The sequence below is a fragment of the Euleptes europaea genome, chromosome 14, assembly GCF_029931775.1.
Source record: "Euleptes europaea isolate rEulEur1 chromosome 14, rEulEur1.hap1, whole genome shotgun sequence".
NCBI lineage: Eukaryota > Metazoa > Chordata > Lepidosauria > Squamata > Sphaerodactylidae > Euleptes > Euleptes europaea.
The window spans coordinates 7,141,733-7,162,912 of NC_079325.1; the positions used below are offsets into that span (position 1 = coordinate 7,141,733).

A 21,180-nucleotide genomic window follows, 5' to 3' on the forward strand; every position below is an offset into this window, starting at 1 on the left:
ACCAGGGTTTCTGTGCAGAGGAAGGCACTGGCAAACCACCTCTGTTAGTCTCTTGCCATGAAAACCCCAAAAGGGGTCCCCATAAGTCGGCTGCGACTTGAAGGCACTTTACACACACACACAAGTAACGACTAAAACCCAAAAAGCTGAAATTTAGATAGTGGTGAGAAGTAGCAGAAGGGAGATGAAAAGCAAGGATAATAAGAGAACATGGAGCAGTCTTATACTGAAGTAAGCCATTAGTCTATCAAGATCAGTATTGTCTACTCTGATTGGCAGTGGGTCTCCAGAACGTCAGGAAGAGGTCTTTCTTATTATTTACTAACTGATTCTTTTGATTGGAGAAGCCGGGGATTGAACTTGGGACCTTGTGCATGCAAAACAGAGGCTCTGCCACTGAGCCATAGCCCTATCTCAAGATTCTCTTGCTTTTGCTCCCTGCCCTAGATTGGCTTCCCTGCAAACCTGTTTGTTCACCACTGTTTTAATGAAGGGTTAGAGCTTTGTGTGTCCCACAGTAAGAGCTTGTGAGCATGTCTGTAGCATTTCATTAGTGGAAGGTATTGTTGGGTTATTGAGGTGGAGCCATGACTCAATGGAAGAACAACATAACATCCCAAGGGTGTCCAGAAAGGTCTGAGGGCACATCATGCTGAGGTTGTTAGAGACAAGCAGGTCTCAGCCTTGTCAGTGCTTGGATGGGAGACCATGAGCGCGACCTTTGTAAGGAACTCTGAGTTTCCCAAAGGAAGGATTGGCTAGGGTCCAAAATCATCAAAAGGTTTAGGTGTCCACAGGACAGCGTAATTAAGACTCGTCCTCTTCATGTCAGCATTTGCAAATCACGTAGAAGGAGATAGATCACGATGGGTAGCTGTGTTAGTCTGTCAATGGCAGTAGAAAAGAGCAATAGTCCAGTAGCACCTAATTTCTGGCAGGGTATGAGCTTTCGTGAGCTGTGGTTTTTGTGATTTAGTGATTTGCTGTGGCTTTCATAATTTGCTGTGGTTCACAAAAACTCATACCCTGCCAGAAATTTTGTTAGTCTTTAAGGTGCTATTGAACTCTTGCTAAACTTCTATATGGATGTCATTGTTGAAAACTATAGAAGTGAATGGGTCTCAACAAATGACTGTCGTTGGCTGCTGAAGCCCGTTTCAGAATTTGAGCTATCCAGGTGACACCAGTGTGGCGTAGTGGTTAAGAGCAGTGGTTTGGAGCAATGGACTCTGATCTGGAGAACCGGGTTTGATTCCCCACGCCCTCGCATGAGTGGCAGAAGCTAATCTGGTGAACTGCATTTGTTTCCCCACTCCTCCCCATGAAGCCATCTGGGCTAGTCACACTCTCTTAGCCCCACCTGCTTCACAAGGTGTCTGATGTGGGGAGGGGAAGGGAAGGTGACTATAAGTTGGTTTGTGTCTTCCTTAAGTGGTAGAGAAAGTCGGCATATAAAAACCAACTCTTCTTCTTCTTCTGTCCCAATTGCAAAGCCTTGTTGTTCTTGTCTTTTCGAATTCCTAAACCCAGGATGGTTGGAGAGAGCTTGTGGAAATCTTTAGAAACCCACAGTAACAAAACCAGCAGCATCTTGAAAGTACTGAAGCCAGACTGCACATATCAAGTCAAAGTTCAGGTCCAGTGCCTGACCAAGGGGTACAACACCAATGACATCATCACCCTGCGGACCCCAGAAGGACGTAAGTCACAAAACATAGGGGATCTGGTAGCATACTGTAAGAAATCCAGGTTCAGTTTGTAATATCACAGGCTGTCACAATGAAACCATCTCAGATTTTGCAAATTCTTAGCTAATGAGCATCCTCCTTGGTAATTGCTAGTATAACTGCATACTTTCTTTTGGTCTTGGTAACGTAAAAACCAACATCTGTACAGGGAGCATATTGTTGTGAATCTAGGTTGCACTGTATTGTGCCATATCCTCAGCAATTGTCTGTGTCTGGCTATGGTGATGTTTTGGATACATTGGAAGCAACTGGATTACAGATGTGATGAATGGAAAATTCAAAGCCCAGATTGCTGCAGGATTTTCTGGTCCAGGAAATAAATCTGTGTGCAGATTTAAATGGGGAAGATGTTGAGCTGACCACTAATATCTCTCCCAAACTCTTTTTGCCAGTGCCGGATCCTCCCCAGCATCTTCAATTGTCGCCAAAGAGAGAAGCTGAAGATGTCATAGTTTGCCAGTGGGCACCGCCAGCAAATACCCATGGCCTGATAAGAGAATATGTTGTAGGTATCATTAAGCTGCTTTCTGATGCCATCCCCAGCGAGAGACCTCTGCAAATGCAGAGGAAGTTACGACAGCATTGCTGGGAAGCCCAGCTCTGTGTCCTCCAATTATGTGGTGGGTCATGTGTTCCCAGTTTGGTCTCAAAGTGCAGTGCGGGTCTTGGGGAAAGGTACATGCCCTTCTCAGCTGCCTTGCGCCGCCAATTGGCGGGAAGAAATGTGGGGTGTAAATATTTCCATAAATGAATACATTGGGCAGTCGGGTACACTCTGTGGAAGCCGGCCCACGGTGGCTTAGTAGGGGGCCACTGTGGGCAGAAACTTCTTACCTGTATGGAAACAGCCGGGCCTGCCTCTTTCATGAAAAGAGAGGTGTCTGGGGGCAGCAAAATGCAGAGGTCTTGCAAACTTTCCAGGGAAACTAATTGTAGGACAACAGAAAAAAAGGGGGGAAAACTCAACCAGAAAAGTACAGGGAGCCTCAAAGGTTGAGCTGAAAACTTTGAACTATAACAAAATAATTATATTTATTACAATATGTACATTATAAAAAAAATTTGACACACAGGGCCTGTAATATAGGCTACATATAAAAAACATCAATTACAAAAATATCATACACAGTTGATACACATTCAATATGCATGACCAATACAGGACCATACGTGTTTTGGCTTCTCCTGGTTGTCTCTTATCCGTGGTCTCTCCATTTTGTATGTTTTCAGTGCAGCTTCTAGCCTGACCATGGGGCAACTATGCCTCAAAACAAATACAAGAAATGGTTTGGGGAGTCCGTGTTCCATCCTGCCTGAGAGCAAATTCCTGAAAGGCATGCGTATGGCCATTCTCTCTGATTTTGGCCGGGTTGGAAAAAGAAAATCTGTTTGCTACACATCTTCTTCTGCCCTTTGGAGAGCCCCCCCCCCCACATTACGTACTTCTTTATTGAGAGTGCCAACAGTCTTCCCTAGCTTGTTTATCTGGGATGCCAAAGAGCTGGGCATTTGCCCTGGGCATGCACAGCCTTGCCAAGCTCCTTCTCTTTCCACTTTGGAAGGTCTTAGCAGTTTCAATGACTTCAGCTTCAGCACTGTGCTTGGAATCACTTGCTTTCTGCCCCATCAGGTGGAGTACAGCAGAACCGGTTCCAAGGAATGGTCATCTGTGAGAGCCACCAGCAACTATTCGGAAATCGAGAGGTTAGAGGTCAACACATTGTATACTTTCAGAGTGAGTATTCCTTTCCAGATTGCTTTATCATACTCCTGGCAGTCCCCTCCCTCCCCTCATCCAGCAGATTGAGTATGCAGGTACAAGGGCTCTAAATTCCTCACCCACAATGGCTTCTCCATTCACTTCAACGATGGGGCTACTCATGGAGTCCTTTGCAGCCATTGAAATGAATGGGGCAGCATGCGTGAGTAGAAGGCCACCCATAAGTGTGTGCAGAACCTCACTATTAAGGCTTGGGATGGTCAGTGGGAAAGACATTTGGACACTGCAGAGCTTGAACCAGGGCCATGTAGATGAGCTTGCCAACCTCCAGTTGGGATCTGGAGATCTCCCGGAATTATAGCTGATCTCCTGACTACAGGTGATATAATAGCACTAGGTGATATGATAACCATCTTCAAGTACTTTAAGGGCTATCATATAGAGGATGGTGCCGAGCTGTTTTCTGTTGCTCCAGAAAATCGGACCAGAACCAATGGGTTAAAATTAAATCAAAAGAGTTTCCGTCTAGACATTAGGAAGAACTTTCTAACAGTTAGAGCGGTTCCTCAGTGGAACAGGCTTCCTCGGGAGGTGGTAAGCTCTCCTTCTCTGAAGGTTTTTAAGCAGAGGCTAGATGGCCATCTGTCAGCAATTCTGATTCTATGACCTTAGGCAGATCACGAGAGGGAGGGCACCTTGGCCATCTTCTGACAGTGTTACTCCTCTGAAGATGCCTGCCACAGCTGCTGGCGAAACGTCAGGAAAGAAAATACCAAGACCACGGTCACACAGCCTGGATAACCTACAAGAACCGAGTCAAATCTACGTTTGTGTATCTGTGTACTTGCTGTAAGGCAGACGAGACCAAACGGAGAAGTTCTTAACAGTCATGAAGCTCCGGGCGGCAGCAGTGCGGCGCACAAAGCTCAGCTGGTGTGATGAGAAACACAATGGAGGCAAAAAATCGGGCGTGAACCCGACTGGCCAGAAGCTGGGAGCGGAGTCCTCCATTCAGCTGGGCAGATCACAGCAGGTAAGTAGCCAGAAATGGGGAGCAGAGCCCTCCGGGCAGCTGGGCAGGTCCCAGCAAAGTCTGCCTTACAGCAAGTACACAGCTACACAAACGTAGATTTGACTGACCATTTGTTATGGACTTTAGATGATTTGTTCTAAGTTTCAATTTCATGATTTGTATATTTGAATTGTGAGCAATTATTATTAATTTGTATATTTGAATTGCATTATTACAGTGTTTTAGAATTTATTCACTGTGAACCTCGTGCTGTCCTTCTTCTTTACCAACCACCTGGAGTGATGAAGCATTCCTTGCCTTGCCCTGAGCACCGTTATTTTTCCAGCCATCCCCTTTTAAACCTGCTTCGTTTTCATTTTAAAAGCCATTTTGACGCCGTGCTTCTCTTCTGATTTGAAAAGGTTGCCGCAGTAACTAGCCGGGGAGTGGGAAACTGGAGCGATTCCAAATCTATACAGACCGTAAGAGGCAAAGGTAAACCAGTGATTAATTTCTCTTGTTTGCTGTTGCTTAAAGCAAGAAACCACCAACCCCAAATCCATAAAGCTGAGCATTAATAACAGATTCACGAATCACTCGCCTTTGCCGTTTTTAATACTGACAAGCTCTTTGGCCGGCTTTGGGATATTCATCATGTTCCCCTGGGGAACATTGCCCCGGTTACAAAACCATCTACACTGCCAGAGCAACATTTGCTTGGAGATTTATTGCATTTGTACACTACTGTGCAAAAGCAATTTGTGTTGTTAAAAAGGTAAAACAATTATTGCTACAAAAAAGTGTGTTTGTCGGGGGGAGCACAGTCTGGGCAGAATAGGGCCTGGCTGCTTCCTGCCCAGATTACTGGAATTGGGAGGAAATGAAAGTCTTGGAAAGGTCTTGCAACCAACGGGCCGTGGCTCAGCGGTAGAGCATCTGCGTGGCATGCAGAAGGTCCATAATTCAATCCCTGGTATTTTTAGTTGAAAGGACCATGTGAAAGATCTCCGCCCAAGACCCTGGAGAGCCACTGACAGTCTTGAGTAGACAGTACTGACTTTAATGGACCGAGGGTCTGATTCAGTATAAAGCAGTTTCATGTGTATTCAACCAGATTTGTGGGTACTTCTGCTTTTTGGGGGGGGGTCCCGTGCAAGATTGTGGTGTATAAGCTTCAAGACCAGCATACCTCTCCGTTTATGAACCCCTGTACCATTGCACACCTTCCGTGTAAAAGCCCTATTTGCCTCACCCTTATGTGAGCAGTATCATCAACAGATAGGAGAAGTAATTGCAAGGCAATACAATTAAAGAGTGCCTTATGGACTAGCTCTTCCTTTGTGTGTGTGTAAAGTGCTGTCAAGTCGCAGCTGACTTATGACGACCCCTTTTGGGGTTTTCATGGCAAGAGACTAACAGAGGTGGTTTGCCAGTGCCTTCCTCTGCACAGCGACCCTGGACTTCCAGGGTGGTCTCCCATCCAATTACTAACCAGGGCTGACCCTGCTTAGCTTCTGAGATCTGACAAGATCAGACTAGCCTGGGCCATCCAGGTCAGGGCAGCTCTTCCCTTAGCTTTCCCAAAAGATTGCAAGACCTTGTAGTTTAATTCTGGCTTGTAATGTGGGGTACACACTTAACTTTTTGCCATGCATGTCTTCCTTTCCCCTTCTTATCTGTCTGTTTTTTTTCTGTGGAGGGAGTGCACTATTCCCAGCCACCCCCCAGTCTCTCCTGTTGTTTGCCTTCTTTAACTATGGTTCAGAATCTCATTTACAGTGAGGTCAACCATGGTTAGATCTAACCTCGGAACGCCCGTTTTCAAACACTAGCAAATCATGGTTAATCTTATATCTTCAGATACATGATTGGTATCTGAAGAAGTGAGCTGTGACTCACACAAGGTCATACCCTGCCAAAAAAATTTGTTAGTCTTTAAGGTGCTACTGGACTCTGGCTCTTTTCTATGATTAACCCTAGGTACAGATTTCCATCTTTTAATTATGATTTCACATCATGTATGTGAAGGGCGCTGTGGGGAGATCCCAGAGTCTCTTTCCAGTCTTTTAACCATGGTTCAGGAGCAACTGATGTATTGTGTGCACCAGACCCTGTTCTTTAAAAGAAAGGTGGAGCAATACTACTAAAGCCTATTTATGGCTCACAACCCCATCCTCAATTTTAGACTGGTGTCCTTGGGCATATTTGTAGTATGGTCAACAATGACAGTCCCACAGAGTGAATTAAAGTGGCAAGAGAATTTTGTTGTGGAAGTCTTCAGTGAAGCAGTTCAGTGCTGACTTTAGTCATGCTTCTGATGCCTTTTCTCTTTCTTTCTTCGCCATCTCAGTGATTCCACCACCTACAGTCCATATTGAGAGTTATCATGAAGATTCCATAACTTTCACCCTAAAAATGGAAGCTGATATTCAGGTACCATGGCCTCTAATTTCTGCCTCTCCTTTTCCGTCCTTCCTTTTGTGCCCCTTTCCTCCTGTGTGTGCCGTCAAGTTGCAGCCGACTTTTTGGGGTTTTCATGGCAAGAGACTAACAGAGGTGGTTTGCCAGTGCCTTCCTCTGCACAGCAACCCTGGTATTCCTTGGTGGTCTCCCATCCAAATACTAACCAGGGCTGACCCTGCTTAGCTTCTGAGATCTGATGAGATCAGGCTCGCCTGGGCCATCCAGGTCAGGGCCCTTTCCTCCTAGTGGGTTTTATTTTCATACAGCCTGTGGTCAGGCCTCATCTCTTCTTACGCTCTTTTTTTTAGCGCTACTATTGCTGCTGTTGTTGTTGCTATTATTATTATTTCTGTTCTTTTGGATGACAGGTGTATGGTTACGTTGTGAACATTTTCTGGACCTTCGACACACACAGACAAGAAAAAAGAATTTTGTTCATAGATGGGGGGAAGTCTGTTCAAACAGGTGAGTCTTGTTGACAAGATAACCTTTTAGCTGAGAGTATCCCATACAAGATGCGGTCATCTCATAAGGTGTGGGAACCTGGGTTTCAGGAGAGCTTTGCTGAGACATTTTTCCTGTTGAGTCAGCCATTTCTCAGTAGCCACAGGCTGGCTCTTGACCTAGAATTATGGCAGGGTCAGGAGCAGGGACAGATCTAGGGGGGGTGAGGGGTCAGAGGGGGGTGCCACCTTGGCCCTGGTTGGGAGGGGGTCATTGTTTAGCGATAGTTCCCTTGCTTTGCCTGCAGAAGCAACCCAGTTCAGTCTCTGGTGTCTCCAGTTAAACAGGAATTCAGGCTTCCTAGTTAAGACAGGCTCTGATCTGGATAGCCCAGGGTAGCTTGATCTTGTCAGATCTCAGAAGCTAAGCAGGGTTGACCCTGGCAAGTATTTCGATGGGAGACCTCCAAGGAATACCATTGGCATATAAGGTTGCCAACTCCAGGTTGGGAATTTCCTGGAGTGGAGCTTGGATAGAGCAGGGTTTGGGAAGGGGAGTGACCCTAGCAGAATATAATGCCATAGCAGCCATTTTTTCCCAGGAAAGTTATCTCTGTCGTTTGTGAATCAGTTGTAATTCCAGGAGATCTCCAGGTCACACCTGGAGTTGGCAACTCTAGTAGCATATCAAGTGGCCAGTTAAAATTTTTTATTCATTTGGTATTGGTCATTTAATATGGCATTTAAAACTGTTGTTTGAGGGAACCAGCCACCAGCTTGATTCTGTTCTGATTGATTGTTTTATGCGCTGCCAACATTTTGATCTAACCTAGAAGTTTTTCTGCATTTGTCTGCTATTAACTTTTTTTTCTGTTTTATTGATTGCTTTTTATAACATATTATTTTAAACGCTATATTGCATTTTAGAAATTTATTGTTGTGGCTGTTATTGCTAAACTTCTCTATGTGCATTGATTGTTGTTAGTTTTATTGTTTGTACTGATCTCAATAGATTTTTTTAATGACTAATATGCATTTTAGTCTGTGTTCTCTTTTGTACACCAGTTTGAGAGCTTTCAGCTATGAAGTGTTATAATAATTCATATGAAATTATGAGGCAAATCTGGAGGTTCCTGATGGAACCATTTTTCTTGTATTTTAAATAAGCACGAATAATTTTTGCTGGGGGGGTGCTTTTGGGGGAAGGGAGTTCCAGTCATCCATTCTTAGCCAATTTTTTTCTTCTTCTTCTTTAGTGAGTAACTTGACTGCTCAGACACCATACGAGATTTCAGCTTGGGCCAAGACCGAACTGGGTGACAGTCCTCTGTCTTTCGCACATGTGGTGACCAGCGGTACAAGACCACCCCCTCCCAGTTTGAAAGCCAAACCAGTCAATCAGACTGCTGTTGAGTGTAACTGGACTGGCCCAAGGAACGTTGTAAGGATTCTGTTCTCATCTTCTCATGCAAAACTTGTTAAAGACGAAATTTTGTTCCATTACAGAATATTTGTGGTGACATAACTGTGTGAGAAGGATACCACAGATTCAACTATCAAGACTTCTTCATTGTAAAAAAAAAGGGGGCTAATAATATGTATTATTATTATATAAGGGAAACGAGACCTCCCTGCAATGGAAGGAGATAGAGACTTACTTTTTAAAAAATGAAAGAAATCTGAGAGTTCAGAAAACCTGTTACACCTATTGTTATAATGTTATGTTGCTATAATGATATTCTAGTTGAGATTTTTTTTTTAAAAAAAAAAACAGACCAGGGAATGGGAGGGGGTTGCCACTGCTTGGGAACTGGTGCAAAGAAACGAGGGTTTGGGGGGGACTTGCTATGTGGAAGCCTCTTTGCTGTTATCAGCAGCCACACCGGCAACGGGGAAACCACAAAACCCTATTCCCTGTGTGGAAACCAGCTAGGACTTGGGATAAGCAGGTTCAAATCTTCACTCTGCCATGGAAGCTCACTGGGGAACCCTGGGCCTATGACAGTCTCAGGTTAACCTACCTCATAAGTTGGTTGCTGTGAGGAAAAAGTGGAGAAGGGGAAAACAATGTTATAAGGGAGATATGCAGGATATAAATTAAACTAGGCATAAAATAAACTTGCTTCTCTCTCTTGCTTTTTCTTCTTGGCAGGTGTATGGTGTGTTCTATGCCACATCTTTCCTAGAGTTGTACAGGAACCCCCGCAGTGCTAACACCACTCTACACAACATCACCGTCATTGTCAACAGAGATGAGCAATACTTATTTTTGGTAGGGATGTTACTTTTCATTTTCTTTCCTTCCCCCAAACAAATATAGCTCTGGCGATCGTTGATTTGATCCCGCACCTGTGTTTTAAGTTCCTTGGGGCAGGTGCCTGCCTTTCCCCCCTCAGTCTGTGCCCTATGGTGCCCCATAAATTATGACCTCTTTTATGCCCCCAATATCTGCTGGAGAGGGTCTGCTCTTGTCTTCCATTTTTTCCATTTTAGAGGCCAAGGAGAAGGGCCTTTTCTGTCATGGCACCCATCTTGGGGAATTAGCTCCCAAATAAGATCCGCAGCTTTCATTACCAAGTGAAAACTTTCCTATACCACAGCAATTCTCTTACATGGGGTTTTATATTCGGGTAGAGAAGAATATTTCCTGACTTGAAAATGGGGCAGGAAGGGGGATCAAAATGTGATGTAGTGGTTAAAAGCAGTGGTTTGGAGCGGCAGACTCAGATCTGGAGAACCGGGTTTGATTCCCTGCTCATCCCCATGAGCGGCGGAGGCTAATCTGGTGAACTGGATTTGTTTCCCTGTTCCTACACACAAAGCCAGCTGGGTGACCTTGGGCAAAGTTACAACTCTGTTAGAGCTCTCTCAGCCCCACCTACCTCACAGGGTGTCTGTTGTGGGGAGGGAAGGGAAGGTGATTGTAAGCCGGTTTGAGTCTCCCCTAAGTGGTAGAGAAAGTCGGCATATAAAAACCAACTCTTCTTCTTCTCCTCCTTCTCCTTCTCCCCCCCCCCCCTCAAACTTAGCATTTGTTTGTGCTACTGTTCACATCTCTGGTTGGGTGTGTGATGATGTTCCTGTTGCTAGGATAAAGAGCTATTTTTTTCTAAACAAAAATCGGCGCTGACACGGGCACCTCTGATCAGAGCGGTTTTAAGGCTGTTCTTTGGGAACCTTCTATTGAGTGAAGTGGTGGATCCAATATGAAACTAATGAAGCTTAAGCTTCAGGGCCCCTAATCCTGGAGGGGCCCAGAAGCAACTTTTTTTTTAAAATGAATGAATTTTTCAACAAAATCAACGGAGTTTTTTTAAAGTGTGTGTTATTAAAATAAGGCTATTTTAGTAATAGAAACATAAGCCAATGGGTTGAAGTACTTAATACTGACCTTAGAATATGCTCTAATACCCATTTCATATAGCCTCAAATAGTCCCTGTAATTGGTCAAAGTTCAAAATTTTCTCGGGGGCTTGCAGCTCCCAAACTCCCAGCTGTATAGGCTCGCTGAGCTTGCTAGAATCTAGTCATAGCCTACATTTTGGCAGCTAGATCCTTGAATCGTTCATTGGAGTACGGCTTAATAGTTCTGTAGCTCAGCCCTTAAGCTACAGCCAACTGGAACCATAAAATGACTTCTGAATTCTCAATTTAGGCTGCACTCGTCACGCTTGTGCATTTTAACACCAAAAATCAGTTTTTCACTTCTTTATCCTAATGAGCCCCTTCTGATGACCTTTTACCTCTCTATTAGAACAACCCCACTGAAGAAGATAACAATGGTTACCCAGACCTTGTTGCTGGTGGGAAGGGGCTCTCTCTATGGCCCGTTTTCAAGGACTCCACCCCACCAGCCTGTTCTTTGCCATTTGGGCCTCAAGGTCCTTACAAGGGCAACAAGGCCCTTTGGACCTTGTTGGATGTTGCCCTATTGTTGCTGGTTGCAAAGGGGGCTCTGTAACAGTTTAAGCCAGGGTCCCAAAAATGCAGATCCACCACTGATTGAGTGTGCATTTCATGATACTGTAATGTTTTTATTTTTGTGTTTTGGCATTGCATGCTGCTGCAAAACAGCTAATTAGCTAATAATACCAGTACAGTTCAGTACAGATGACAAATAAAGAAGTGATTGTTCTTTTCAAGGTACGCGTCGTGTCTCCGTACCAAGGACCGCCTTCCGACTACATTGTTGTGAAGATGATTCCTGACAATCGTCTCCCTCCACGGCACCTTCACACTGTGCACATGGGGAAAACGTTTGCTGTCATTAAATGGGAGTCACCGTACGATTCTCCCGACCAAGATTTGGTAAGTTTATTGTGCAGTTTCAAGCATGGATTTCTTTGGTTGAAAAGCACAGGCATGGATATTATGGAAGATTTCACAAGCTGCTTTCTAGTCGAAACCTCATAAATGAAGAAACCAAAGGGTTAATAAAAAACTAGCTATTCTCAAAGCAGCATTTATTAAGAAAATAATTTGTGTGGAAGCATATATGTTATCATGCCCTGATCTGGATGGCTCAGGCTATCCAGATCTCATCAGATCTCAGAAGCTAAGCAGGGTTGACCCTGGCAAGTATTTGGATGGGAGACCTCCAAGGAATACCAGGGTCATGACATGGAAGCAGACAATGGCAAACCACCTCTGAACGTCTCTTGCCTTAAAAACCCCACTGGGGTCACCATAAGTCAGATGGGACTTGATGGCAAAAATGGGGGGATCCAAAATTAGAATGGCGCTGATGTTTCTAATGCAAAATTTGGTTCCTTCTGTATATTTGATGTGAACCTGAGTTTTTTAAAAGCCTGTTTCTTGATAGCAGTGACGTGGACTGTTTTGCTTCTGTCCAGTGATATAATGCTAGTGCGCTGTACCACTGTATGTGCGTTACACAACAATGCTTAAACATGCAGCTTTCCCATTATATGTGTCTGTGCTTGCATCGGCAAGGGTCCCAGTCTCTTTCCATGCCTACGTGACAAGACCATGTGTTTTTTAGGTAGGAGGTCCCAGGTTCAGTCCTTGCTATCTCCAGATCGAACAATCTCATGAATAAATTAGAATTTCTTTTAATTCTATTTAATCATGAACAATAATTATAGATAATAATAACAGTAGCCATAATAATACATGATAAAGAACACCAATAAAACAATTAGTGATGAAGGAAGGACTGTTAATAACAGTGACCGGTGGTTTTCTGAAATAGGCATACTTGGTTCAATGAGCATTTACGTAATCACATGTGATCACATAGTCTTTAGGATTCTGTCAAAACGGCACATTCACAGAGGGTAGTCCTATCAGTGTATGTCAGACAGATAGCTAAACATAACATGCTTATTTAAAGGCAGCATACCTCTAACTGCCAGGGTCTGTGGGCAAACACAAGAAGATGGCAGCCAGTTTCTCATATATAGGTAGGGTTGCCAGCTCTGGGTTGGGAAATACCTGGAGATTTTGGGGGTGGAGCCTGAGGAGGGCGGGGTTTAGGAAGAGGACGGACTTCAATGGGGTATATGCCATAGATTCCACCTTCCAAAGTGGCCATTTTCTCCAGGTGAACTGATTTTTCACCCGGCATGCCTGATAGTTGTTTGTTGATTTTCGGGACATGACGTTGTATTAATGTCTTTGTGTTTTGCTTGATTCTATTGCTTTCCATAAATGACCATTGCTATCAGTGCCTGTTCGTTTTTCTGCTAACCACCTAGAGGCTGGCAACCCTATATATAGGTGTATCCAGCCATGGCCGGGAGCAGAATGTTGGATCAGTTAATCGATTGGTCTGATCGCTCAAGGCACGTGAGCGTTAACTGATTGTCTTGGATAGTTACTTGCCAGAGGCTCTTGGCTAAGAATAGGATGCCAGCATGGGCCAGATTGCTAGCATAGCAGAAAGTCTTCAAGGCGCATACCTTGAACGAGCTCCGAGCTCCAAACTGGATACTCAGACGTGCATTTGAGACTCCTAATGAGAGAAGCGGGTTGTTGGGGGATGATGATCTCTGGGCACTCTGTGTATAATTTTTTGTTCTTCCTCAGCTATATGCTGTTTCAGTGAAAGATTTGATCAGAAAAACAGACAGGAACTACAAGGTGAAAACGCGGAACAACACGGTGGAATATACCATCAAGAAGCTGGAGCCAGGGGGGAAATACCACATCATCGTCCAACTTGTAAACATGAGCAAAGAAGCGAGCTTGAAGGTTAGCACAGGTAAGCCTGTGGTGTTGGGTGTCACGAGGGGTGGGTGGGGGGGGGCAGCAGCTGTCTGCTGCAGAGAAGCATCAAGAATGGAGAGGGGCAAATTTTTCAGCTCAAGGGTCACAAATGAGTCTCCGCCCACCTTTGAGGACTCTGGGTTGGGTATTGGCTCTTCCTGCTGCCAGCGCTGGATACAGGAGGCTCTGGCATCCGACCTGGAGCCTCAAAAGCTTGTGGAGACCCAAATGTGGTCCCCTCTTCCACACTGCAGTTCTTAGTGGCTTTGAGCTGTTCAGGGGGAGCTTTGGTCCACTATCTAATGTTGCAGTTTAGTGGGCATGCAGCTTAATGGGTGATCTTGTGGTGCAGGTAACATTGGTGGGGAAGGGAGAGAATGATGTCCACCACTCTGAGCTCCATGGAAGAAGTGTGTGTGGGGGGGAATACACCAGATAAGAAAAAACAGGTTTATCAAAACATTTCCGCTCCTTCCCCCCTCACTCTTTTTGCAGTTTCCCTGGCTGCCCCAGAAGCCTTAAAGATTATCCCAGAAAATGATCACATTTTGCTGTTTTGGAAGAGTTTAGCCTTAAAAGAAAGTCATTTCAGCGAAAGTCGGGTAAGTTAGCATCTTGTTTGCATGGCATTTTTTTAAAAATCGTTTTTTCTTGAAAACTAAGGGTGATTTCTTTAAGACGATAGCAGTTAAAATAGCAAGAATAAAAACAGAGGGCCACGCAGATAAAATTTGCAGTGGGCCCTAAACCTAAGGACAACTGCCACGACTTTCATCCAGTATGTGTTAACTGTGGGCTTTATTATTCTTACTCTTTTATTTAATTATTTAAAACATTTATTAGCTGCCTTTCTTCCTTACAGAGCTCAAGGCTTACAACATAAATAAAAATACATAAAACAGCATACATAAAACCAGCTTTTTAAATCAAATGTACTCCTCAATAAAACCATCTTCAGCTGCCTCCTGAAGTGAGAGGGCCAGGCGCATCTCATTGGCACGGTTGTTCCATAATTGTAGGGCTGCTACCAAAAAGGCTTTTCCTCGTGTACCCATCAAGGGAGCTTCTTTAAGAAGAAAGGCCATGCTGGATCAGACCAAGGTCCATCAAGTCCAGCAGTCCATTCACACAGTGGCCAACCAGGTGCCTCTAGGAAGCCCACAAACAAGATGACCATGTTCCTGCCTGTGTTTCAAAGCACCTAATATAATAGGCATGCTCCTCTGATCCTGGAGAGAATAGGTATGCATCATGACTAGAATCCGTTTTTGCTAGTAGCCATTAATACTCCTCTATGAACATGTCCACTCCCCTCTTAAAGCCTTCCAAGTTGGCAGCCATCACCCCATCCTGGGGCAGGGAGTTCCACAGTTTAATTATGTGTTGTGTGAAGAAATACTTCCTTTTATCTGTTTTGAATCTCTCACCCTCCAGCATCAGCAGATGACCCTGTGTTCTGGTATTATGAGAGAGGGAGAAAAGCTTCTCCCTGTCCACTCTCTCCATATCTTGCATAATTTTAGAGACCTCTATCATGTGTCCCCTTAATTGCCTTCTTTCCAAGCTAAACAGCCCTAAGTGTTTTAACTGCTCTTCATAGGGCAGTTGCTGTAGTCCCCTCATCATTTTGGTTGTTCTTTTCTGCACTTTCTTTTTGATTGATGGGACAGTCAGGAGGACCACCCCCTCTAATCTCCTGGGCATGAGCATATATTTTATGTTGTGTTGTTGCAATCTGCCTTGAGAGAGCTGAGAAGGCAGACTACCAATGTTTTAAATAACTATTTTTTTAAGCAGCTGAAATGACTTGCTCTCTTTTCGATATCAGGGGTATGAAATACATATGTTTGACAGAATGATGAATGTCACCGCCTACCTGGGGAACACGACAGAGACAGTCTTCAAAGTTTCCAACCTGAAAATAGGCCATAATTACTCCTTCACTGTCCAAGCCAGATGCCTGTACAGTGGACAGATGTGCGGGGAGCCTGCTACGCTACTTTACGATGAACTAGGGATGGGTAAGTTTCAGAGGTTAGCTGTATTGGTCTGAGGTAGAAGATCTAGTTTCGAGCCCAGTAGCACCTTGGAGACCAACCACATTTTTTGGGGGATGAGCTTTTGACAGTCCCTTGGAAATCTTGTAGGTCTTTAAGGTGCTACTGAACCCGAGCCTAGGAACGGGTAAGGAAAACATGTACTCCTTCCAGTTCAGGGTCTTCTCGTAGGTTATGTTTGCTTCCCCATGGCTTTTTTGCCACACTCCCTGGAAATGCTTGGCCAGGCCAGTCACATGGATCCTTCCTGTTGACTGGTCTCCTTCCGTTCTGGCCAACTGATGATCATAAGAACATAAGAAAGGCCATGCTGGATCAGGCCAAGGTCCAGCAGTCCGTGGCCAACCAGGTACCTCTAGGTAGCCCAAAAACAAGATCACTGCAGCAGCAGCATCCTGCCTGTGTCCCACAGCACCTCATATAATAGGCATGCTCATCTGATCCTGGAGAGAATAGGTATGCATCGTGACTAGTACCCATTTTTACTAGCAGCCATCAATAGCCCTCTCCTCCATGAACATGTCCACTCCCCTCTTAAAGCCTTCCAAGTTGGCAGCCATCACCACATCCCGGGGCAGGGAGTTCCACAGTTTAACTATGTGTTGTGTGAAGTTGGAAAGCCCCGCATGAGTTGGAGACCTGATAGGTTGCTTCTGGGCTTGTCAGTATAGGAAGGAGCAAAAGAAAAGTGGTTCTTCTGTTACTGCAAAAGATACATGGAGGAGTACTCTGTGAAGGCACAATCCATGTGCAGGTGGATAATAAAAATAAGACGGGTAGTCACTCTGCAGCTTAGGAATAGCTACGCTGGCAGTTACCGTCAACCAAAAGAGCCACATTGAATTTGATCCTTGGCAGGAGGCCTGTACCTCAGGAAAGGCTGCAGCTTACCTGTTCTGCTGCCGCTGGCAGTTTCAAGGTGAGAACCACCTGCCAGCCGCAACTCCACTGGGCAAGGCCCTTGCCCGCTTTCCTGAAACACGGGGCAGGTGCCACATCGGGGAACGGAGGTCAAAGACATCTCACAGGGGCTATGTCAAACAGCATATCACTGTATTAAGAATTGCCTTGCGTGGGTTGGATCCAGACCAGTTTTTCTGTTCATGCAAGGCATTTTGGTCAGTGGAGAAGGACAATCCTGCGTGGTGTAGTGGTTAAAAGCGGTGGTTTAGAGCGGTGGACTCTGATCTGGAGAACTGGGTTTGATTCCCCACTCCTCCACGTGAGCAGTGGAGGCTAATCTGGTGAACTCGGTTTGTTTCCCCACTCCTACACACAAAGCCAGCTGGGTGACCTTGGGCTAGTCACAGCTCTCTCAGCCCCACCTCCCTCACAGGGTGTCTGTTGTGGGGAGGGGAAGGGAAGGTGATTGTAAGCCAGTTTGATTCTTCCTTAAGTGGTAGAGAAAGTTGGCATATGAAAACCAACTCTCCTCCTCTCCCTCCCTCCCATTTCAGCCCACTGATCTCCTCCTGCTCTTGTGGGGCAGGGGACCCTCATGAATATTATGAGAGGCAAATCAAGGTTCTGCAGCAGGAAGAGGGAATTGGTGGGAATGACCCCACCGCTTTGGTTAGCAGAAAATTTAGTCTGGATCCAACCCTATGATCCCAATCCAATTTGATTCCTTTAACAGCCGAGTATATGTCAGGAAACCGTCTCTATCACTTCCGGTTGTGTGTCTTCCTTTTTCCTTTATCCTCCTCTTCATCCCGCAGATGAAGATCCTGCTGCTTCTAAAAGGGGCAAGTCTACGGATGTTGCTGCCATAGTGGTTCCCATATTATTTGTCTTGCTGGTGACTGTGGGCGTAGGGTTTGTCGTTTTGTACATGAGGCACAGACGGTTGCAGAATAGCTTCACGGCCTTTGCCAACAGCCATTACAATTCCCGGCTGGGGTCAGCCATATTCTCGTCAGGCGACGATTTGGGTAAGTGTTGCCATGTCCTTAAGACTCCGATTTTATTTTTTTTATTGTCAGAGCACTCTATGGCAGGGTTGTATTATGCTGCAGAAATCACAGTTTGCTGGGGGGCGGGCGTTTTGTTTTCAGCAATCAGATCTTTCAGTACCCAGCACCCTTATACATTTGCACCGAGGAAGGGAGTGGAAGTAATATGTTTACTCGATCTTCTTATGGCCCACTCTAAACATTCACAAAATACAGGTGGTTGTGGTTGTCCGGGAAGTTATTGTACTTCTTCTCCCTGTCAAGTTTTCCACCTGGAAAACACTGAAGGTACTTACTTATATTTAGAAATACAAATTTCCCCTTCTTCCTGTGCCCAAGACCATTTTATGACAATCAGTAATTAGTGAAGTAATTAAAAAACATCCACACACTAATATAAACAATCTAAAATTTCAGACAGCTGGTGCAGATGTTGCACTTAATGAAAACATCAGCTCAGTGTACAGGGATGATGAACAAGGCAAATTCCAAGATACAGTTTATTAGAAAGTGAACATAAAATGGCCAGTGTCGTCGTAATATCTTTCTGCAAGTAGAGACGCTGGCTGCACAAGCAACACCATACAAAGTTATGTTTTCCTCTAGCATAGGAGATAATGCCATTGGAAAATCTTGTTTCCCCACTGATTCTAGTTTAAAGGCACATAGGTCAGATTTCCAGGTGCATCAGGGACCTTTCTGGGATCAAGTGAAGGTCCCATTTGGATGAACCTCTTTCTGCTTGTGGGTTGTATATCCTATTCTTCTGGATACCCATGTTGGTACTGACGGTTCTAGTGGAGAAAATGAATCCACTGCAAGATTCCCTCATGCGCATTGAAAATGAATGGCACAGCCTGCGCAAGCAAGAGCTTGGTGCGTGCATGGGAATGTAAGGAATCTATCACTGTCCCAGAGCATTATTTATTTATATTGTTTATTAGCCGCTTGGTTATGTATCGTGCTCAAAGCAGTTACGCAGTAAGACATCGATCAATGAAAGAGATAAAGATCGCTAAAATATCCCAACCATAAAATTGCAGGTGACAAAAAGCAAAACAAAACATCCAATCAAAAGCAGCATACAAAAGAATGGCATCAGAGCAACCTTGTAAAAATATAAAATGGATTAGAAATGGCATAAATGATCAGAATGGCATCATAACAAAGAGCAATAAGATGGACTGCAATCGTTTCTCAATAACAAGAATTTAAAACAGGGTTAGCCAAAAGTCCAGCTGAACTGAAAGACCTGCTTCCTAAACTGTATCAAATTCTAAAGCACCAAGCAGATTTCTCCCTGTGGAGGCATTCCCTAAACAAGGGGCCGCCACTGCGAAAGCCCTGTCTCTTTAGCACTGTACGTTTATTTCCCAGGAGACGAGGATGACGAAGCGCCCATGATCACGGGTTTTTCAGACGACGTCCCCATGGTGATAGCATGAAGAGCGCTCCCGACTCTGGAAACCAAAATGGTGTAAATATTTTATTTGATAAAAATAGCCAACTGTTTATTTTAAAAGAAACAAACAAAAAACAAAAAAACAAAAAATGCACTTTTGAGTTGCAATATGTTATTTTTGTATGGGCCGATAAAAAAAGAAGAAGAAACAGTTATTACACTTTGTAGTACACAGCTGTGAACATTCAAACCAGGTTGATTTAGTTACAATCTCTGTTAATGTTTTTTTTTAACACTTTAATTTAGTCTTACAAGGCTGTGCTTGCTGGGCATGCTTTTAAGTCTGTGAGATGTCTTCTGTTGACTGTGACTCCGATCTTCAGAGAACTCGTGAGCGCTTAAGGAACCCCCCTTTGGGTCCTGGTTCCAGCTCTGTTCTAACTAGTCAAGATGGAGAATGCAGGGCTACCTGCGAAATTAACAATCCTCGGACAGTCGCATCCTCTTAAACCCCCATAACGCTCATGAATGGAAAGGGTGTGAAGTGACGCCATCAGGCTAGGCATTCCCACTCGGTTGGGTGAGGAGAGTAATGGGATAGAGAAGACGATTCTCGACACGGGGTTGCCATTTTCTGTGGCAGTGCTTAGCAGTGTCTATATCTATCCATGGATGGATGCAAGTTGAGAGGAAGCTGTGGTCCTTTTCTCACCTTCATTATGTGAAGGCAAACAGTGGAGGAGGGGTTTGAAAATGGGAGGAGGAGGGGAGATGCTAGGCCATGGATTTCCCCAAGGATATCCCCCCAGTTGCTGCTGCTATAACCCTCTCGCTTTGGGGGCTCTTGTGTGCAGTGGTATGCAAGACCCCGAAAAGGACCGGTTCTCTCAAGATCAGAGTCGAAACTGGCTCTTCTTTTTTTAAATTTTTTTTTCTAAGAGAAAATTTTTATTTAAAAAATATTCAGGAAATTACAAATATATATGAAAAGAGAGATTAGTTCCTGAAGGTTTTACATTGACTTAAAGACTTCTTTGGATTTTGTTTCCCATGAGGATCTCTCCCCCCACCTTTTGTTTGCTTGATTAATTTATTGGGAAGTCTGCTTTGGGTCAGAGTTCCAAAATTCTCAGTCATGTATGCACACTTGTTGCGTGGGAGGGTGTGCCACTTTTATCTTCTTGCAACATAATCGAGTGGATTTTTTTTCCTTGTCCTGTGATCAAATCAGGTATTAACATAGTAAACAAACAAAAACAAATAACACAATTATTGAATATTTTTCTGTGTTTTGAGAGAGAGAAAAGATAGAATGGAGTGACATTATTGCGAGTCCTATCCTCTGCTGCCAACAGGAACAGCTCCCTGCCCTCCTCTAAGTGATGGCCCTTAAAGAGAGCAACCATGTCCCCCCTCAACCTCCTCTTCTCCAGACTAAATGTTCCCAACTCCCTCAGCTTTACTCCTAGGGCTCTGTCTCCAGGCCCCTGATCATCCTCTCTTCTGCACCCACTCCATTCTGTCCACACCTTTTTTGAATTGAGGCCTCCAGAACTGCTGTGGATAGCCTTATCCTCCTGCTTACCAATATTCCTGTATATGCAAACCTCGTTGCTCCACATCGGTAAAATTCAAATCTTCATGTTCTCTCGATGTTTTCTTATGTTCTTATGATGCAAGTATTTTTACTGATTTGAAACCAAAAGTATCTCTGTGCTTGGTAACTTAAGTCTTCTTGGAGTATAAATCAAAGGGGCTCAGTGGTAGCGCATCTGCTTGGCATGCAGAAGGTTCCAGGTTCAGTCCCCGGCATTTCCAAGAGGCAAGTAGGTGATGCGAAAGATCTCTGCCTGAGACCCTGGAGAGCCACTGCTGGTCTGAGTAGACAATGCTGACGTTGATGGACCAATGGTCTGATTCAGTATAAGGCAGCTTCATGTGTTCATGCGAAGGGGCCAAGCATAGCTACGATATACTATTGGTAATGGTCTCTGCTGCTCCCATCCCTCTCTGCCAGTAATTGGTGGTGGTTTCATTGACAGCGAAGACTTTCTGTGATTTCTTGCTGATGCCCTTTTTCTGCCTTTGATTTTTCCAAGCAAATGAATTCCCATAATAGTTACACTGGAAAGAGTGTGGAAGACTCTGTATATCT

The 21,180-nt window shown here is 44.5% G+C and overlaps 1 protein-coding gene across 1 annotated transcript in view; it reads left to right on the plus strand.

Annotated features, from left to right (window-relative positions):
• SORL1 (sortilin related receptor 1) overlaps positions 1–19,149 on the plus strand; it is a 103,033-nt gene extending 83,884 nt beyond the window's left edge. The window contains exons 35-48 of the mRNA XM_056861028.1: positions 1,531–1,700; positions 2,141–2,253; positions 3,379–3,483; positions 4,903–4,975; positions 6,831–6,913; positions 7,312–7,408; positions 8,643–8,827; positions 9,539–9,658; positions 11,530–11,694; positions 13,435–13,609; positions 14,110–14,216; positions 15,443–15,635; positions 17,390–17,602; positions 19,001–19,149. Coding sequence (XP_056717006.1) covers positions 1,531–1,700; positions 2,141–2,253; positions 3,379–3,483; positions 4,903–4,975; positions 6,831–6,913; positions 7,312–7,408; positions 8,643–8,827; positions 9,539–9,658; positions 11,530–11,694; positions 13,435–13,609; positions 14,110–14,216; positions 15,443–15,635; positions 17,390–17,602; positions 19,001–19,068 — 1,867 coding nt within the window. The 3' untranslated portion in view covers positions 19,069–19,149. The remainder of the gene's footprint in view (positions 1–1,530; positions 1,701–2,140; positions 2,254–3,378; positions 3,484–4,902; positions 4,976–6,830; positions 6,914–7,311; positions 7,409–8,642; positions 8,828–9,538; positions 9,659–11,529; positions 11,695–13,434; positions 13,610–14,109; positions 14,217–15,442; positions 15,636–17,389; positions 17,603–19,000) is intronic.
• The last annotated feature ends 2,031 nt before the right edge of the window (positions 19,150–21,180 follow it).